Raw genomic sequence first — 19,101 nt, forward strand, 5'->3', positions numbered from 1 at the left:
GGCAGCCTTCACTTTAGGAGGCTCCAGTGTCCATGGATGGGGATGAAGACGACATCTTGCCAAGACTTTGGTTCTTCAGGTGAACATCTGTAAGGAGGTGGGAGTTCTTCCTTTATTTCCACACCCACACCGCCTTCAGAGCATGTGTTGTGTGACTGAAAAGCAAAGGATCTCTAGCCCCGACTTAGCCATCCCTACAGTTTATATGTGGGGTCTTTCCAAACTGGCACCTGCTATTAAAGGGAAACGGTCATAGGTAGAGCGTCTTCTTGGCATGCAGTGGTCTCAGGTTCCCCAATGGTGTCACCAGGTGGGACTGGGAGAGGTTCCTGCCAGAAACCCTGTAGAACTATGGCTGCCAGTCCGTTTAGACAATATTGAGCTAGGTGGATGAATGATCTCATTATGAGACAGCTTCCTATCTATCGATGCACATCTCATAGTAGGCTGCGGGGCCTAAGGCTCCTCCAAACTTCCGCTTGTGCCTCCCCTTTCCTAGGGAAAAACTGCTCTTTAGTGATAATTCGGCACAAATGGCTATCTGGGGGGAACCCAAATTGTCATTTGCGCTGACAGAGAGCGGTTTCCCCCAGGGGAAACAGTGCCAAGAGGAAGTGTGGCTAAGCCCCAAGGTAACTTCGACCTTCCACTTTTGTTGCAGGGGAGAAGAGTGAGTATTGCAGGCCAAAGCCTCCCCCGCTTCTACCCCTGAGTATCCCAACTCCTTTCCCCAGGTGCAAGGTAGGCCTCTGCTAAAGAGGGTGGCTTCTTCCTCGAGTCTGATATTAGACAAAATTTTGGGCTTGGCTTGTACAGCCCAATTCCCCATCAAGGGACCCAGTATCCCCCTAGGTTCATTATTTGCCAGAGAAGTATGAGTGGAGGCAGGAACTAATTGGAACTAAATTTTGAGGTTGGTGAGAAGTTTGTCTGTTAGTGGATTTGAGGGATTAGCAAGTGAACAGAACTCCGCCTATTGGGAAAGGTTTTTGTCAAGAGCTTCCTTCTACCTGCGTTAGAGGGAGTCTTATAACTGGGGCCTAAAGATGACCCTGGTCTTGCTCTCATGTACCTTTTCAGACATGTGGTTTGTGCACATGTATGTTTACCTTATGCACTTAGGAACATTTGTATTATTTATGATGCCTTAAAATTCCAGTAACAGGTGAACTTTTCGTGGCCCAAGCCTTTTTCCTGCAGCAGTGCTAAGCCCTGCTCTGTGCTTTCATAGTCTCCTAGAACAGCAGAGTTGGAAGGCACTTCAAAGATCATCTAGTCCAACCCCCTGCAATGCAAGAATCGCACCCCTGACAGATGGCCATCCAAAATCTACTTAAAAACCTCCAAGGAAGCACAACTGGAAAAGGACTGTAGAAGATTATTCCAACATATGATTACAGCAGCGAGGCTGTTATATGCACAAACATGGCAAGATGGAGCTCTACCTACTGTAGAGGAATGGTTGAGAAAATGATTGGACTTAGCTGAAATGGCAAAGCTAATGTGTTTAATTAGAGAAAAATCATTATTGACATTTACGAAGGTTTGGAATCTCCTTGTGGATTTTTTGCATGAAAGAGAAAATGAACTTGTGACATCTGGATTTGAAGACTGAAAAAATCACTGGCTTGTAGATAATAAAATAGTTGGAGGTTAATGAGTGGATACTGTATTTAGCTGCAGGACAGAGAACCAGAAGTCTTTAAATCTTTTTTTCCCTTCCATTTTCTTTCTTTTCTCTCTCTCTTCTGTTTCTTTCCCCCTTTCTTCTTTTTGCTACTGTTCCTTTTTTAAAAAGATTAGATTGTAAAAGCACTTTTATTCTGCTGTATCATTAAAAGATAACTTCGTATTCGGTGTGAACTTTTGTATATCTTTGGACAAATAAAAATATTTCTTAAAATACAAACAAACAAACAAACAGACCTCTGAGGAAGGAGAGGCCACCATTTTCTGAGGGAGCCTGCCCTCGGTTTCTACCCAACCCCTTCTGCCGCTCCAGTGGGTCAGGCTGGGAGGCCCCCCAGCCAGCCTTTGCCCATAGCTGTGAGGGGTTTTTGGTCAGGCTAGCTCACCCCAAAAGAAAAATACATATAGCGCCTCCATAGAGTCTTTTACTAGATGGGGATGACTCCCCTTCTGGAGACAGGCAGGGTCTTCAAGTCTCTGAGAGAAACGGTTGCTGGTTTTGTGAGGATTTTCCCTTGGCCTCATCCTCTCCTTCGTCCTGTTTCCTGAGGGAGTTTGCCCCCCAAGTTTCCCTCTTGGCTGCTCCCCCTCCCAGCTTCTCATTCACCCCCCATTGCCTGGGGCAGGGAAGAGTTTGGGGGCAGCTGGATTCCACCCCCCACATGGCCAGGCAGGCCCAGGAGGAGCCCATGGAGGTGGGAGGGCCAAATGGTGTTTCCCGCCTTTTTCCGAAAAAGGCAGGAACGCCATTTTGTTTCTTCCGGAGGCCCCAGCCACTCCCTGAGATGCCATGGCTCCCTTGTGGGCCTTGTGGCTCTCATGCTCTCTCCTCCCAGCTGAAGGAGGGCGGCACCTTTGGGTGCCAGCGCTCATGGGGCGTCCTTAGCTGCCTTCCTGCCATGATGGCTTTGCCTCTGCAGGGCAGCCTCTCTCCTTGTCGTGTTGGCCCAATGGAGGCCTCTCCATTGGGAGATCCCAGGCAAGCGGCCAGAACAGGCAAAGGAGGCAAGGAGGGAAAGCCCCTCTCTGTGTCTGAGGCCTAAGAAGGAGGATAATAAGAAGGGCTTTTTTCTCCTCAGAGGTGGAGGGTTCCCTCAGGGGAGTTTGACCCCTGGACCATCTTGCTTCGTCACCCCAAGAGTCAACGCAAGCAGAAGGGGTCTACCTGCAGAAATAGGGGAAAGACAAGGCTGGAGACTCCCTTTCTGGCCCCATGAACTCAGGGGCCCAGGAGTCCCCTAGTTTATCCTGTATTTCCCATGTAAAAACCAGGACACCCCTAAAGTTGTTGAGCTTTTTAAGGGCCAATTTTCCTACTTTCTGTGGGAACCTGTTTAGTGTTGTGGAATGAGGGAACCATCTGGCTGCAAGGGAACCCTAGAAGCCAACCTGTGGGAAAGTGGTTGTGGGAAGTAAAAGGGGAAGTCAGGTATGTCATGTGGTCTTTTATTGTGGGCTGGACCTCCCAGGTTTATTTTGATGGCCATTTAATTATTAGAAGAGAGAGTCATATTAGGTATATGTAATCCTCTACAGAAGCACGTGTGTTGGATAGCCATTTCCTGTTTTAAAGGATCATAGAATCCTAGAGTTGGAAGAGACCACAAGGGCCATCGAGTCCAACCCCCTGCCAAGCAGGAAACACCATCAGAGCACTCCTGACATATGGTTGTCAAACATCTGCTTAAAGACCTCCAAAGAAGGAGACTCCACCACACTCCTTGGCAGCAAATCCCACTGTCAAACAGCTCTTACTGTCAGGAAGTTCTTCCTAATGTTTAGCTGGAATCTTCTTTCTTGTAGTTTGGAGCCGTTGCTCCGTGTCCGCTTCTCTGGAGCAGCAGAAAACAACCTTTCTCCCTCCTCTATGTGACATCCTTTTATATATTTGAACATGGCTATCATATCACCCCTTAACCTCCTCTTCTCCAGGCTAAACATGCCCAGCTCCCTTAGCCGTTCCTCATAAGGCATCGTTTCCAGGCCTTTGACCATTTTGGTTGCCCTCCTCTGGACACGTTCCAGTTTGTCAGTGTCCTTCTTGAACTGTGGTGCCCAGAACTGGACACAGTACTCCAGGTGAGGTCTGACCAGAGCAGAATACAGTGGCACTATTACTTCCCTTGATCTAGATGCTATACTCCTATTGATGCAGCCCAGAATTGCATTGGCTTTTTTAGCTGCCACGTCACACTGTTGGCTCATGTCAAGTTTGTGGTCAACCAAGACTCTAGATCCTTTTCACATGTACTACTCTCAAGCCAGGTGTCACCCATCTTGTATTTGTGCCTCTCATTTTTTTTGCCCAAGTGTAATACTTTACATTTCTCCCTGTTAAAATTCATCTTGTTTGTTTTGGCCCAGTTCTCTAATCTGTCAAGGTCGTTTTGAAGTGTGATCCTGTCCTCTGGGGTGTTAGCCACCCCTCCCAGTTTGGTGTCATCTGCAAATTTGATCAGGATGCCCTTGAGTCCATCATCCAAGTCGTTGATAAGGCAAGCACACACAGAGCCACTCTAGCAGAGCTTAAATCCAATCTTTAGCCGTTCAAAAATGAAGCAATGCAAGAGACAGTATTCTATGAATACAGTTCAGCCACAAAAAGGTCTGGAAAACAAGCTGAGTATGTTTAGCCTGAAGAGGAGACTGAGAGGAGACACGATGGACCTCCTGTTTGGCTGCCATGGCGAATAGCATAACAGCGGAGCCCTTTCGTGCGGATAACGAGGATAATATGGGAGTAATTATCCTCCCAACCGCGCCCCCCCAGGGCTGGGGGGGGGAGCAGCCCACCCGCAGATTGTCTGATACCTGCTGCCTGTCCTGAAGGAATGCGGGGGGCAGGGGGATGCTGGGTGCAATGCATCGCACATCACAGCAACTCTCCAAAGCCAGCGCCAGGAGTGGAGGACTCCTCTGTCTTTTAAGATAAAAAATTGGACTTAACTAACAGGCAGGCTCTGAACTAGAGGAGATAAAATAAGTTGCTAATTTAACCAGCCACTGAGAAGGATTCGATTTGGAGAAAGACTTTAGTTACGACAAGGGCAAATGTTTGAAATACACAAGCATGCCTGAAAGAGCATTTTGCTGCCATTGTGGTTTAAATATAATACTGACTGGGTGAAGATTCCATACCAATAAAACAACAATACAATATACAAAGAATAAAAATTAAAAGTCCGTTATATAGAATACATCGTAGGGTTTTGAGTCAATAGTCAAATAGTGGAGCTTATTCTGATTGTCCCAGCTAAAAACCGTGCAACCTTTGCTCTCACCTGCTCATCCTGATCTGCCAAGAGAAAGGAAACTGTGAAGAAGGTATTAAACACCTTGGCCAAGAACTTGCAAGTCACAATTCTGGATACGTAGTTAAAATAGCTATGGGGCACCAGATGTGGCAAAGAACCCAGCTACAATCCTCACCTCATACAAACTAAAGTATCCTAAAAATAAATCTGTATACAGCCACTACTATAATTTGCCCCCAAAGTGAGTTCTTTGATGTGAAGCGAGACGCGCCCTGTGACTGAAGCTCTTTCCACATTCTTGGCACTGAAATAGTTTCACCTCGCTGTGAATTCTTTGATGGATCATGAGTTTGGCCTTCTCAATGAATCTCTTTCCACATTCCAAGCACTGATAGGGTTTCTCCCCTGTATGAATTCTGTGATGGACAGTGAAATGGCGTCTGTCAATGAAGCCCCTTCCACATTCCGAGCACTGATAAGGTATTTCCCCTTTTGGAATTCTCTGATGGGAAGTTAAACTGGCCTTTCTTCTGAAGCCCTTGCCACATTCCAAGCACTGATGGGTTGTCTCTCCTGTATGAATTGTTTGATGGGGCAAGCGGTGGCCTTTTCGAATAAAGCTCTTGGCACATTCCAAGTACTGATAGGGTTTCTCCTCTGTATGACTTCTCTGATAGACAGTAAGATGGCTTTTTATTCTGAATCTCTTTCCACATTCCAACTACTGATAGGGTTTCCCCCCCGTATGAATTCTTTGATGTACAGTAAGCTGGCCTTCCCCTTCATGGATCACGGCCTTGCCGTAGCGAAGGGGCTTGAATAACTCAGAGAAGCTATGAGCTATGCCGTGCAGGCCACCCAAGATGGACAGGTCATAGTGGAGAGTTTTGACAAAACGTGATCCACCTGGAGCAGGAACTGGCAAGCCACTCCAGTATCCCTGCCAAGAAAAAACTCCATGGACAAAGACAACAGGCATATGAAAGTTATGATGCTGGAAGATGAGCCCCTCAAGTCAGAAGGCATCCAACATGCTACTGAGGAAGAGCGGAGGACAAGTACAAGTAGATTCAGAGCTGATGAAGCGGCTGGGCCAAAGCCAAAAGGTCGCTCAGTTGCGGATATGCCTGGAAGCGAAAGGAAAGTCCAATGCTGTAAAGAAAAATATTGCATAGGAACCTGGAATGTAAGAACCATGAACCTGGGTAAGTTGGATGTGGTCAAAAATGAGATGGCAAGAATAAATATTGACATCCTGGGCATCAGGGAACTAAAATGGACGGGAATGGGCGAATTCAGTTCGGATGACCATCATATCTACTACTGTGGGCAAGAATCCCGTAAAAGAAATGGAGTGGCCCTCATAGTCAACAAAAGAGTGGTGAAAGCTGTACTGGGATGCAATCTCAAAAATGATAGAATGAGCCAGACGTCCTGGAGAGTGAAGTCAAATGGGCCTTAGAAAGCACTGCAAATAACAAGGCCAATGGAAGTAATGGTATTCCAGCTAAACTATTTAAAATTTTAAAAGGTGATGTTGTTAAGGTGCTACACTCAATATGCCAGCAAATTTGGAAAACTCAGCAGTGGCCACAGGATTGGAGAAAATCAGTCTACATCTCAATCCCCAAGAAGGGCAGTGTCAAAGAATGCTCGAACTACCGCATAATTGCACTCATTTCACATGCTAGCAAGGTTATGTTTAAAATTCTACAAGGCAGGCTTAAGCAGTATGTGGACTGAGAACTCCCAGAAGTGCAAGCTGGATTTCGAAGGGGCAGAGGAACCAGAGACCAAATTGCAAACATGTGCTGGATTAATGGAGAAAGCTAGAGAGTTCCAGAAAGACATCTACTTCTGCTTCATTGACTATGCAAAAGACTTTGACTGTGTCGACCACAGCAAACTATAGCAAGTTCTTAAAGAAATGGGAGTGCCTGATCACCTCATCTGTCTCCTGAGAAATCTCTATGTGGGACAAGAAGCTACAGTTAGAACTGGATATGGAACAACTGATTGGTTCAAAATTGGGAAAGGAGTACGACAAGGCTGTATATTGTCTCCCTGCATATTTAATTTATATGCAGAATTCATCATGCGAAAGGCTGGGCTGGATGAATCCCAAACCAGAATTAAGATTACCGGAAGAAATATCAACAACCTCAGATATGCAGATGACACAACCTTGATGGCAGAAAGTGAGGAGGAGTTAAAGAACCTTTTAATGAGGGTGAAAGAGGAGAGCGCAAAATATGGTCTGAGGCTCAACATCAAAAAAGCAAAGATCATGGCCACTGGTCCAATCACCTCCTGGCAAATACTGTAGAAGGGGAAGAAATGGAGGCAGTGAGAGACTTTACTTTCTTGGGCTCCATGATCACTGCAGATGGTGACAGCAGTCACGAAATTAAAAGACGCCTGCTTCTTGGGAGAAAAGCAATGACAAACCTAGACAGCATCTTAAAAAGTAGAGACATCACCTTGCCAATAAAGGTCTGTATAGTTAAAGCTATGGTTTTCCCAGTAGTGATGTAGGGAAGTGAGAGATGGACCGTAAAGAAAGCTGATCGCTGAAGAATGGATGCTTTTGAATTGCAGTGCTGGAGGAGACTCTTGAGAGTCCCATGGACTGCAAGAAGATCAAACCTCTCCATTCTGAAGGAAATCAGCCCTGAGCGCTCACTGGAAGAACAGATCCTGAAGCTGAGGCTCCAATATCTGGCCAACTCATGAGAAGAGAAGACTCCCTGGAAAAGACCCTGATGTTGGGAAAGATGGAGGGCACAAGGGGAGGGAGAAGGGGACGACAGAGGACGAGATGGTTGGACAGTGTTCTCGAAGCTACCAGCATGAGTTTGACCAAATTGCGGGAGGCAGTGGAAGACAGGCGTGCTTGGCATGCTCTGGTCCATGGGGTCACGAAGAGTCAGACACGACTAAACAACAACAAGCTGGCCTTGGTGACTGAAGCTTTTTCCACATTCCAAGCAGTGATAGTGTTTGTCTCCAGTATGAATTCTTTGATGGGAAATGAAATTTATTTACCAAGTGAAGCTCTCTCCACATTCCAAGCCCTGGTTTGGTTTCTCCCCTGTATGAATTCTTTGATGTACAGTAGCTGGCCTTGTTTACTGAAGCTTTTTGCACATTCCAAGCACTGATAAGGTTTCTCCCCTTTATGAATTCTTTGATGTATAGTAAGATGGCCTTGGTGATTGAAGCTTTTTCCACATTCCAAGCAGTGATAGGTTTTATTTCCAGTAAGAATTCTTTGATGGGAAGTGAAACTTATTCTCCAAGTAAACCTCTTTCCACATTGCAAGCACTGATATGGTTCCCCCCCAGAATGAATTCTGTGATGGACAATGAGCCGGCTGCTCTGACTGAAGCTCTTTCCACATTCCAAGCACTGATAAGGTTTCTCCCCTGTATGACTTCTCTGATGGACAGTGAGCTGGCTTGATATTCTGAACCTCTTTCTACATTCCAAGCACTGATAAGGTTTCTCCCCTGTATGAATTCTTTGATGTATAGTAAGCTGGCCTTGTTGAATGAAGCTTTTTCCACATTCCAAGCAATGATAAGGTTTCTCCCCTGTATGAATTCTGTAATGGGAAGTTAAAGCGCCCGATTGACTGAAGCTCTTTCCACACTCTTGGCACTGATAGGGTTTCTCCCCTGTATGAATTCTCTGATGGATAGTGAACTTGTTTCTGTGACTGAAGCTCTTTCCACATTCCAAGCACTTATAGGGTTTCTTCTCAAGGGGATTTCTTTGATTTGAAGTGGAATGGGAGCTCTGACTGAAGCTCCCTCTGCACTCTGAATATGGATATGACTTCCCCACTCTGTGGATTTTGTTGTGGCCTCCCTTGTTCGTCAGCTCCAATTCATCACGACCTGCAGCTGAGAGAGAAACAGATTGGAGCCTCATGGGATCTGTGCCATCTCTAATGTCACTCGTCTCTTTAGTCAACCCAGGACAGAAAGAAGCAAGAACGGAAACAAAAAATCTGACGGATGATGATAATGATGATGATAATGATAATAGTCTTCCATCCAAGGTTTTCTGTGGGGGTGTTAGAATCCCAGGGGCTGTGGGTGGTGCTGTTGAGCCCCATTGAAAAACCAGAGGTTCCTCCCATAGAGATATGTCTTGAATTTCAAAGCAAATAGGATGATCCAAGAGGAAGCCTTACCGAGAGAGTCCAAGATCCCACGATTCTCCTCCGTGACTTCCTTGTGCAGAGCTCTGAGGTCAGGATCCAGCAACGCCCACTCCTCGTCTGTGAAATGGACAGCTACATCTTCAAAGCACAATGGACCCTAAAAGAAAAGGAAAAAGGTTGTCCTCTTAGACAACATCAAGGTGAGCTGTTACACTTTGCTCTGATGTTATGTTTTAATGGGATTCTTCTTCTGCACATTTCATTATGGACACATCCCCATTTGCCACATGGAAGGATCCCCTTCCTTCTTTCCCTGTGTGCTGTTCTTGCCGGGTGGGGAGGACACTCCTGACGCCCTACAGACAACATCAAGGTGCACAGGGGGGCAATGACAGGGGGATGAGAGGGGGAAAGCCCCATTGTGTGACTGATGGGGTGAATCCTGGCCACTGTTTGGTGTGGTGTGTAAACTGATTAGAAGCCTATTTTAGCATTCAACCCTTCTTTATTAGGCAGTTCCTCCCACCTTTCCTCTGTGTCCAACCTGTCCATGACATCCTCTCTCCCCACATGGCTCCTTCCTCCTACCTGCTCTGCTTCCACAGGGGCAGCTTCCCCTTCGCCACCAAGAAAAGTTGGACAAACAGGTCTTGCTGGCATTGTTCGGTCTCCTATGAGAAAAAAAAGGTAAGTGCATGATTCACTCAGAAAGAAAGCTATAGGCGGGCCTTCAAAAAATTAAGTTTAGCCATGTAGACGTGGCCCCTTCATGGATCGCTGCCTTGCCGTGGCGAAGGGGCTTGAATAACTCAGAGAAGCTATGAGCTATGCCGTGCAGGGCCACCCAAGATAGACAGGTCATAGTGGAGAGTTTTGACCAAACGTGATCCACCTGGAGCAGGAACCGGCAAGCCACTCCAGTATCCCTGCCAAGAAAACTCCATGGACAAAGACAACAGGCATATGAAAGTTATGATGCTGGAAGATGAGCCCCTCAGGTTGGAAGGCGTCCAACATGCTACTGAGGAAGAGTGGAAGACAAGTACAAGTAGATTCAGAGCTGATGAAGCGGCTGGGCCAAAGCCAAAAGGACGCTCAGTTGCGGATATGCCTGGAAGTGAAAGGAAAGTCCAATGCTGTAAAGAAAAATATTGCATATGAACCTGGAATATAAGAACCATGAACCTGGGTAAGTTGGATGTGGTCAAAAATGAGATGGCAAGAATAAATGTTGACAACCTGGGCATCAGTGAACTAAAATGGACGGGAATGGGCGAATTCAGTTCGGATGACCATCATATCTACTACTGTGGACAAGAATCCCATAAAAGAAATGGAGTGGCTCTCATAGTCAACAAAAGAGTGGCGAAAGCTGTACTGGGATGCAATCTCAAAAATGATAGAATGATCTCAATACGAATCCAAGGCAGACCTTTTAACATCACAGTAATTCAAGTTTATGCACCAACCACTGGTGCTGAAGAAACTGAAATTGAGCAATTCTATGAAGACTTCGGGACACGGGTGGCGCTGTGGGTAAAAGCCTCAGTGCCTAGAGCTCCCGCTGCTCGGTCCCAGCGCCTGCCAACCTAGCAGTTCGAAAGCACCCCTGGGTGCAAGTAGATAAATAGGGACCACTTACTGGTGGGAAGGTAAACGGCGTTTCCGTGTGCTGCGCTGGCTCGCCAGATGCAGCTTTGTCACGCTGGCCACGTGACCCGGAAGTGTCTCCGGACAGCGCTGGCCCCCGGCCTCTTGAGTGAGATGGGCGCACAACCCCAGAGTCTGTCAAGACTGGCCCGTACGGGTAGGGGTACCTTTACCTTTACCTAGACTTACAACACCTTATAGAAATGACACCAAAGAAGGATGTTCTTCTCATTATAGGGGATTGGAATGCTAAAGTAGGGAGTCAAGAGATAAAAGGAACAACTGGCAAGTTTGGCCTTGGAATTCAAAACGAAGCAGGGCAAAGGCTAATAGAGTTCTGCCAAGAGAACAAGCTGGTCATCACAAACACTCTTTTCCAACAACACAAAAGACGACTCTACACATGGACATCACCAGATGGGCAGCATCGAAATCAGATTGATTATATTCTCTGCAGCCAAAGATGGAGAAGCTCTATACAGTCAGCAAAAACAAGACCTGGAGCTGACTGTGGCTCAGATCATCAGCTTCTTATAGCAAAATTCAAGCTTAAACTGAAGAAAGTAGGAAAAACCACTGGGCCGGTAAGATACAATCTAAATCAAATCCCTTATGAATACACAGTGGAAGTGAGGAACAGGTTTAAGGATTTAGATTTGGTGGACAGAGTGCCTGAAGAACTATGGATGGAGGCTCGTAACATTATACAGGAGGCGGCAACTAAAACCATCCCAACGAAAAGGAAATGCAAGAAAGCAAAGTGGCTGTCCAACGAGGCCTTACAAATAGCGGGGGAGAGAAGGCAAGCAAAATGCGAGGGAGATAGTGAAAGATACAGGAAATTGAATGCAGATTTCCAAAGAATAGCAAGGAGAGACAAGAAGGCCTTCTTAAACGAGCAATGCAAAGAAATAGAGGAAAACAATAGAATGGGAAAAACCAGAGATCTGTTCAAGAAAATTGGAGATATGAAAGGAACATTTCGTACAAAGATTACCATAATAAAAGACAAAAGTGGAAAGGACCTAACAGAAGCAGAAGTGGAAGTGGGGTAGAAGTGGAAGGATCATTAGGCGCAAGTGATCATGCTCTTCTGAAGTTTACTATACAGCGGAAAGGAGCGGCCAAGCATACGAGGACTCAATTTCTTGACTTTAAGAAAGCCCACTTCATAAAACTTAGGGAAGTGCTGGGTGAGATTCCATGGACAGTAATACTAAAAGGAAAGGGAGTTCATGATGGCTGGGAGTTTGTTAAGAGGGAGATAGTAAAAGCACAACTTCAGGCAATACCAATGAGACGGAAACATGAAAGGTGCCTAAAGAAGCCAGGGTGGCTATCTAAAGAACTTTTAACTGAGTTAAGATTAAAAAAGGATGTGTACAAAAAATGGAAAAGGGGGGAAACCACCAAAGAGGAATTCAAACAAATAGCCAGCACGTGTAGACACAAAGTCAGAAAAGCTAAAGCACAGAATGAACTCAGGCTTGCTAGAGAGGTTAAAAGCAACAAAAAAGGCTTTTATGGGTATGTTCGTAGCAAAAGGAAGAACAAAGAAACAGTGGGGTCACTCAGAGGTGAAATGCAAACAGGGGACACAGAAAGGGCTGAACTCCTCAATGCCTTCTTTGCCTCAGTCTAAAGAAAACAATGCCTGACCTGAAGAATTTGGAGCAAATGATTCAGCAGAGGAAACACAGCCCAGAATAACTAAGGAGATAGTACAAGAATACTTGGCTAGTTTAGATGTATTCAAGTCTCCAGGGCCAGATGAACTGCATCCAATAGTATTAAAAGAACTGGCAGATGTGATCTCAGAACCACTGGCAGTCATCTTTGAGAATTCCTGGAGAACAGGCAAAGTCCCGGCAGACTGGAGGAGGGCAAATGTTGTCCCTATTTTCAAAAAGGGGAAAAGAGAGGACCCAAATAATTACCGCCCAGTCAGTCTGACATGAATACCAGGGAAGATTCTGGAGCAGATCATTAAGCAAACAGTCTGTGAGCACCTAGAAAGGAATGCTGTGATCACCAATAGTCAGCATGGATTTCTGAAAAATTAAGTCATGTCAGACTAACCTGATCTTGTTTTTTGACAGAATTACAAGCCTGGTAGATGAAGGGAACGCAGTGGATGTAGCCTACCTTGATTTCAGCAAGGCATTTGACAAGGTGCCCCATGATATTCTTGTAAAGAAGCTGGTAAAATGCGGTCTTGACTATGCTACCACTCAGTGGATTTGTAACTGGCTGACTGACCGAACCCAAAGGGTGCTAATCAATGGTTCCTCTTCATCCTGGAGAAGAGTGACTAGTGGGGTGCCACAGGGTTCTGTCTTGGGCCCGGTCTTATTCAACATCATTATCAACGACTTGGATGATGGACTCAAGGCCATCCTGATCAAATTTGCAGATGACACCAAACTGGGAGGGGTGGCTAACACCCCAGAGGACAGGATCACATTTCAAAACGACCTTGACGGATTAGAGAACTGGGCCAAAACAAACAAGATGAATTTTAACAGGGAGAAATGTAAAGTATTGCACTTGGGCAAAAAAAAAAAGAGAGGCACAAATACAAGATGAGTGACACCTGGCTCGAGAGCAGTATATGTGAAAAGGATCTAGGAGTCTTGGTTGACCACAAACTTGACATGAGCCAACAGTGTGACGTGGCAGCTAAAAAAGCCAATGCAATTCTGGGCTGCATCAATAGGAGTATAGCATCTAGATCAAGGGAAGTAATAGTGCCACTGTATTCTGCTCTGGTCAGACCTCACCTGGAGTACTGTGTCCAGTTCTGGACACTGACAAACTGGAACATGTCCAGAGAAGGGCAACCAAAATGGTCAAAGGCCTGGAAACGATGCCTTATGAGGAACGGCTAAGGGAGCTGGGCATGTTTAGCCTGGAGAAGAGGAGGTTAAGGGGTGATATGATAGCCATGTTCAAATATATAAAAGGATGTCACATAGAGGAGGGAGAAAGGTTGTTTTCTGCTGCTCCAGAGAAGCGGACACGGAGCAATGGATCCAAACTACAAGAAAGAAGATTCCACCTAAACATCAGGAAGAACTTCCTGACAGTAAGAGCTGTTTGACAGTGGAATTTGCTGCCAAGGAGTGTGGTGGAGTCTCCTTCTTTGGAGGTCTTTAAGCAGAGGCTTGACAACCATATGTCAGGAGTGCTCTGATGGTGTTTCCTGCTTGGCAGGGGGTTGGACTCAATGGCCCTTGCGGTCTCTTCCAACTGTATGATTCTGTTATTCTAGGTTAGCCATATTGATTTGTAGAGAAGTAGAGAAGATGGGCAGAGATGCAGAGGATTGTGGGATGTTAGCGGAAATTATTGTCAATGACTCAGGCCCAGTCAAGCAATGCTTTCATCGTGGACACAATGGCGTGTTCCTTGTGGTCTCTTCCAACTCTATGATTCTATGATTCTAAGCAGAAGACATCAAGAAGAGGTGGCAAGAATACACTGAGGAACTATACCAGAAAGAAATGGATGTCTCGTATACCCCAGGTAGTGTGGTTGCTGACCTTGAACCAGACATCCTGGAGAGTGAAGTCAAATGGGCCTTAGAAAGCACTGCTAATAACAAAGCCAGTGGAAGTGATGATATTCCAGCTGAACGACTTAAAATTTTAAAAGATGACCATAGAATCATAGAGTTTTTAAGGTGCTACACTCAATATGCCAGCAAATTTGGAAAACTCAGCAGTGGCCACAGGATTGGAGAAGATCAGTCTACATCCCAATCCCCAAGAAGGGCAGTGCCAAAGAATGTTCCAACTACCGCACAATTGCACTCATTTCACACGCTAGCAAGGTTATGCTTAAAATTCTACAAGGCAGGCTTAAGCAGTATGTGGACCGAGAACTCCCAGAAGTGCAAGCTGGATTTCGAAGGGGCAGAGGAAACAGAGACCAAATTGCAAACATGTGCTGGATAATGGAGAAAGCTAGAGAGTTCCAGAAAGACATCTACTTCTGCTTCATTGACTATGCAAAAGACTTTGACTGTGTCGACCACAGCAAACTATGGCAAGTTCTTAAAGAAATGGGAGTGCCTGATCACCTCATCTGTCTCTTGAGAAATCTTTATGTGGGACAAGAAGCTACAGTTAGAACTGGATATGGAACAACTGATTGGTTCAAAATTGGGAAAGGAGTACGACAAGGCTGTATATTGTCTCCCTGCATATTTAACTTATATGCAGAATTTATCATGCGAAAAGCTGGGCTGGATGAATCCCAAGCCGGAATTAAGATCGCCGGAAGAAATATCAACAACGTCAGATATGCAGATGATACAACCTTGATGGCAGAAAGTGAAGAGGAATTAAAGAACCTTTTAATGAGGGTGAAAGAGGAGAGCGCAAAATATGGTCTGAAGCCCAACATCAAAAAAACGAAGATCATGGCCACTGGGCCCATCACCTCCTGGCAAATAGAAGGGGAAGAAATGGAGGCAGTGAGAGATTTTACTTTCTTGATCACTGCAGATGGTGACAGCAGTCACAAAATTAAAAGATGCCTGCTCCTTGGGAGAAAAGCGATGGCAAACCTAGGCAACATCTTAAAAAGCAGAGACATCACCTTGCCAACAAAGGTTAAAGCCATGGTTTTCTCTGTAGTGATGTAGGGAAGTGAGAGCTGGACCATAAAGAAGGCTGATCGCCGAAGAATTGATGCTTTTGAATTATGGTGCTGGAGGAGACTCTTGAGAGTCCCATGGACTGCAAGAAGATCAAACCTCTCCATTCCGAAGGAAATCAGCCCTGAGTGCTCACTGGAAGGACAGATCCTGAAGCTGAGGCTCCAATACTATGGCCACCTCATGAGAAGAGAAGACTCCCTGGAAAAGACCCTGATGTTGGGAAAGATGTAGGGCACAAGGAGAAGGGGACGACAGAGGACGAGATGGTTGGACAGTGTTCTCGAAGCCACAAACATGAGTCTGACCAAACTGCGGGAGGCAGTGGAAGGCAGGAGTGCCTGGCGTGCTCTGGTCCATGGGGTCACGAAGAGTCGGACACAACTAAACGACTAAACAACAACAATAACATGTAAACGTGGGCGCTGGTAACCATTTCACATATTAGTTGTGCAAAAATATATCACCCTTTCTCTGGGCTCTTGGCTTCACGTGTCTTCTCCAAAAAAGATGTAGAGAACTCACAAATTAGTTTCAAAAACAACATAATGTGATAAAATGGGGGAGAAAAAACTCCTTCCTCCTTACCCAGTGGCCTTACTCTGGAGTCCAACGGAGTTCTCTCTACCTCAGAGGAATCCAGACCCATTTCTGGAAGCTGATCCTTCCCCTGCAAGAGCAACAAGCATTCAAAAGAATTAGATTAGAACTGGAATGGCAAAGGACACAAACACTTTAGGGGTATCAAATATCATTCCTCGGATGCTTTCCAAAAAAATTAGTAGAGAAGTGGGGGATACTCTCAAGTTCGGAGCCCCTTGGGAGTATCCAGAGGAAAGTCTCTCTCACCTGCAGCTCTGCCTGCTTTCTCTCCTCTGCCTGACTCAGGAGGAAACCTTCGGCCAGGGCCACTGCCTGGGAACTGGTCTCCGCTCCACATTCCCTCACCCAGCTCTCCATCTCTGCTGGAAGGACAGCCAGGAACTGCTCCAAGATCACTAGGTCCAGCATCTCAGCTTTCGTGTGGGTTTCTGGTTTCAGCCACTGGCGGCAAAGGTGGTAGAGTCGGTTGCAAACCTCTCGGGGTCCTTTGGCCTCCTGGTAGCAAAGCCGCCCGAGCTGCTGGCTCTGCACATCTGAGCGGAGTGTCCCCTCCTCACCCAGGATCCTTTGGACAGACTTTCTCCAGATTCCTCCATGGCTAAGAGTTTGGATGGAATGGCCAGTTCCTGCTTCAGGCCCAGCTGAGTCTTGCTCATCCATCTCTGTTCTCAGGACACCTCCAAGAAATCGAAAGAAGTCCCTACGTCTTCTGCCAAGTTCTGTCTGTCCTAATGAGTGGTTTTAGCAAATCCTAAAAAGCAAATATATTTTTCTGATATACCAGTAAATCTGATACACAGTCAGGTGAATAGAAATATTCCCTGGGCAAGTGTGGATGAATCTTGCTGGGAACCAGGGCTGGACTGCACCACAACTCAGACTGAGCTTTCCTTAAAAGATAAAGGAAAGAAGGAAGGAAGGAAGGAGGAATGGATGAGTGAGTCATCTGTACTAAGTGTAACTAGGACCCAAGGCAATAGTGGGGGTCCCTCCAACCCCCAAATGTCAGGGCACATTTCTTTCCTGATTCTGCCTCATGTTCCAGCACTTGCAATCTCCCACATTCTCAAGACTCCTGGGGTGGGTCCCTCTTTCTTTATTCTGAGGACCAGAGCTTCCCCTGGCCAAAGAACAGGTAGGTGGGACCAAATAACTTGTGGGTGAGGCCAAAAGATGGTGTTTTAAATAGAGAGAGATATAGGATTTCCCTTATTTCTGTGGTAGTAACAATTTTATACTCTTCTTAATATTGTGATATACTGTTTTAATCGGCCAGGGGAATTTTGGGTGAACATCAAGTAATTGATTATTATGATGGGGGGTGGGACTTGTCACAGGAGGAGGGGAGACCAGCTAGAATCATCCCTACCTCTTGGCCTCCCTCATCTGAATCTCCTGCCTCTGGATCTACATTGCTCTCTGCCACAGATTCCCCCCGCTCACTAAGCCCTGTTACCTCTTCAGCTTCAGACACCTCCTCCCCCCAGTCTTCTCCCTCTGACCACTCTTCATAGCCCCAAAAACCCTCCCCTGGCCCAGAGCCGTCTTCCCTTGCGGGTTCCCCAGCTGGTTCCCTTCACCATTTCTCTGTACCCATTCAGTCCATGCAGCTCCCTCCTCGCATCCTTTATTCTGTTATCACCAGGTTGGGCTGTGCTAACCTTTTGGGTGAAGACAGTTCAGCCTCCTGTTCTCACTGAGGCCAACCTGGGGCCTCTTTTGGGAAGCCCACCAGCAGGGCTGGAGCCCAAGGGCAACTCTCTCCCCCTGCACTTCCCCACAGCTGGCATTCAGAACCATGGCGGCTTCCAACTGTGGGGGCCAGGAGCCTGAATTGGCCTCATCCTCTTCTAAAGCCATCTGGCTTGGTGGCCATCCCTTCCTCCTGTGGATGGGAGTTCCATGGGTCTAACTGCGCACTGTGACATGGAAGGACTTCATTTATTTCTACCTCCAAATGTGTCCATCTGGCTGCCACCTGGGTTAATGCGCGTGCCTGTTTCCTCAATCCCATCGGGGTTCCTTTGCATGCCCTTTTCTTCCTGACTCAAGCCCCCCCCCCCCGCCAAAAGGAGCAAGCCGCATCTTGATGCAAAGGAAGAAGAGAGTTGCAGACCTCCTGTTACTTGCAGCCTCCCTGGTTTTGCAGAGAGGAAGGGGGGCAGAACCTCCTATCCCTGGCTTGGGGATCCCCCTGCAGGAGCTGAGCAGGCTCCCCATGTACCCGCCCCACTTCTCCCCAATGCACCCTAAGGCAGAAAAGGGAGAAAACTCACCAGGTCCCAGAAGGGAAACTGAGGCAGCTCCTGCAGAGGAGACGAAAGCCACCTTCCCCCTCTTGCAGGGAGGAAGCTGGGAAAGTGGGAGGGGCTTTTGTTCGGGAGGACCTCCTCCCCCCTTTATTTCCTGTCCTCTCTAGGAATATTACTCTCAGTTGCTTTCAACCCTTGCAAGGTGGAGCAAACCAAGCTCACATTTTCTCTCTCTGAGGAGCCACGCGAATTGCAGAAAGAAACCCGAATAAGGCAGGGGAGCTCAGTTGGTAGAACATGAGTCCCTTGGATCTCAGGGTCTTGGGTTCGAGCCCCAGGTTGGGCAAGATTCCTGCGCTGCCGCGGGTTCGGCTAGATGACTCTGGGGGTCCCTAAGCAGGATGACTCCCTGGCCCCCGTGGCTGGCGGCCTTCTGCGCTGTTCCTTGGAACCCTTGCAAAGCGGAGCCCCCCCCCAGGCCCCCTTCTCTCTCTTCTTGGGGGACCCTCCTGGCTGCCCCGCCCCCTGGGGACTCCCCCATCTCCCCAAGACAACCTAAGCAGAAGAGAAAGGAGACTCACCGGATCCCAGAAGGAGCTCCTCCTCCTTGCAGGAAGGGATGGGGGAGAACCTTCTCCCTTGATTTCCGGTCCTCTCTAGGAATCCAGTTCTGCTCGTTTTAACCCTTGGCGACCCGGGCGCACCCAGCTCCCCCCTCTCTCCCTCTGCAAAGCCGGAGCCCCGGGCATGGCCTGCACCCGGAGGGGGGCCTTATTTGGGGGACCCTGAGCTGCTCCCTCCCTCGGAAACAGGAGCAGGTCCTG

The 19,101-nt window shown here is 47.0% G+C and overlaps 1 protein-coding gene and 1 long non-coding RNA gene across 7 annotated transcripts; one reads left to right on the forward strand and one right to left on the reverse strand.

Moving 5' to 3' along the window:
- Positions 1-5: 5 nt before the first annotated feature.
- Positions 6-1,926, forward strand: LOC307221402. The gene is made up of 2 exons (XR_013841371.1): positions 6-913; positions 1,123-1,926. It is a non-coding gene; the product is annotated as an uncharacterized lncRNA (long non-coding RNA).
- Positions 1,927-4,702: 2,776 nt separating this feature from the next.
- LOC307221194 (uncharacterized protein) lies at positions 4,703-18,848 on the reverse strand. Of its 6 annotated transcripts, none has more exons than XM_079985565.1 (6): positions 18,302-18,848; positions 16,272-16,702; positions 16,011-16,092; positions 9,701-9,783; positions 9,143-9,269; positions 4,703-8,849 (listed from the first exon to the last, which is right to left on the reverse strand). In XM_079985565.1, exons 2-6 carry the CDS (start codon positions 16,683-16,685, stop codon positions 7,981-7,983), a joined length of 1,575 nt encoding a protein of 524 aa, XP_079841691.1. In that variant the 5' UTR covers positions 16,686-16,702; positions 18,302-18,848; the 3' UTR covers positions 4,703-7,980. The 6 variants fall into 6 exon arrangements, with proteins under 6 accessions (XP_079841691.1, XP_079841690.1, XP_079841692.1 ...); XM_079985564.1 differs by having other exon boundaries at positions 16,272-16,776; XM_079985566.1 differs by having other exon boundaries at positions 9,701-9,780; positions 16,272-16,915.
- Between the last annotated feature and the right edge of the window lie 253 nt (positions 18,849-19,101).

The sequence above is a fragment of the Podarcis cretensis genome, assembly GCF_951804945.1.
Source record: "Podarcis cretensis genome assembly, chromosome: 8".
Classification (NCBI taxonomy): domain Eukaryota; kingdom Metazoa; phylum Chordata; class Lepidosauria; order Squamata; family Lacertidae; genus Podarcis; species Podarcis cretensis.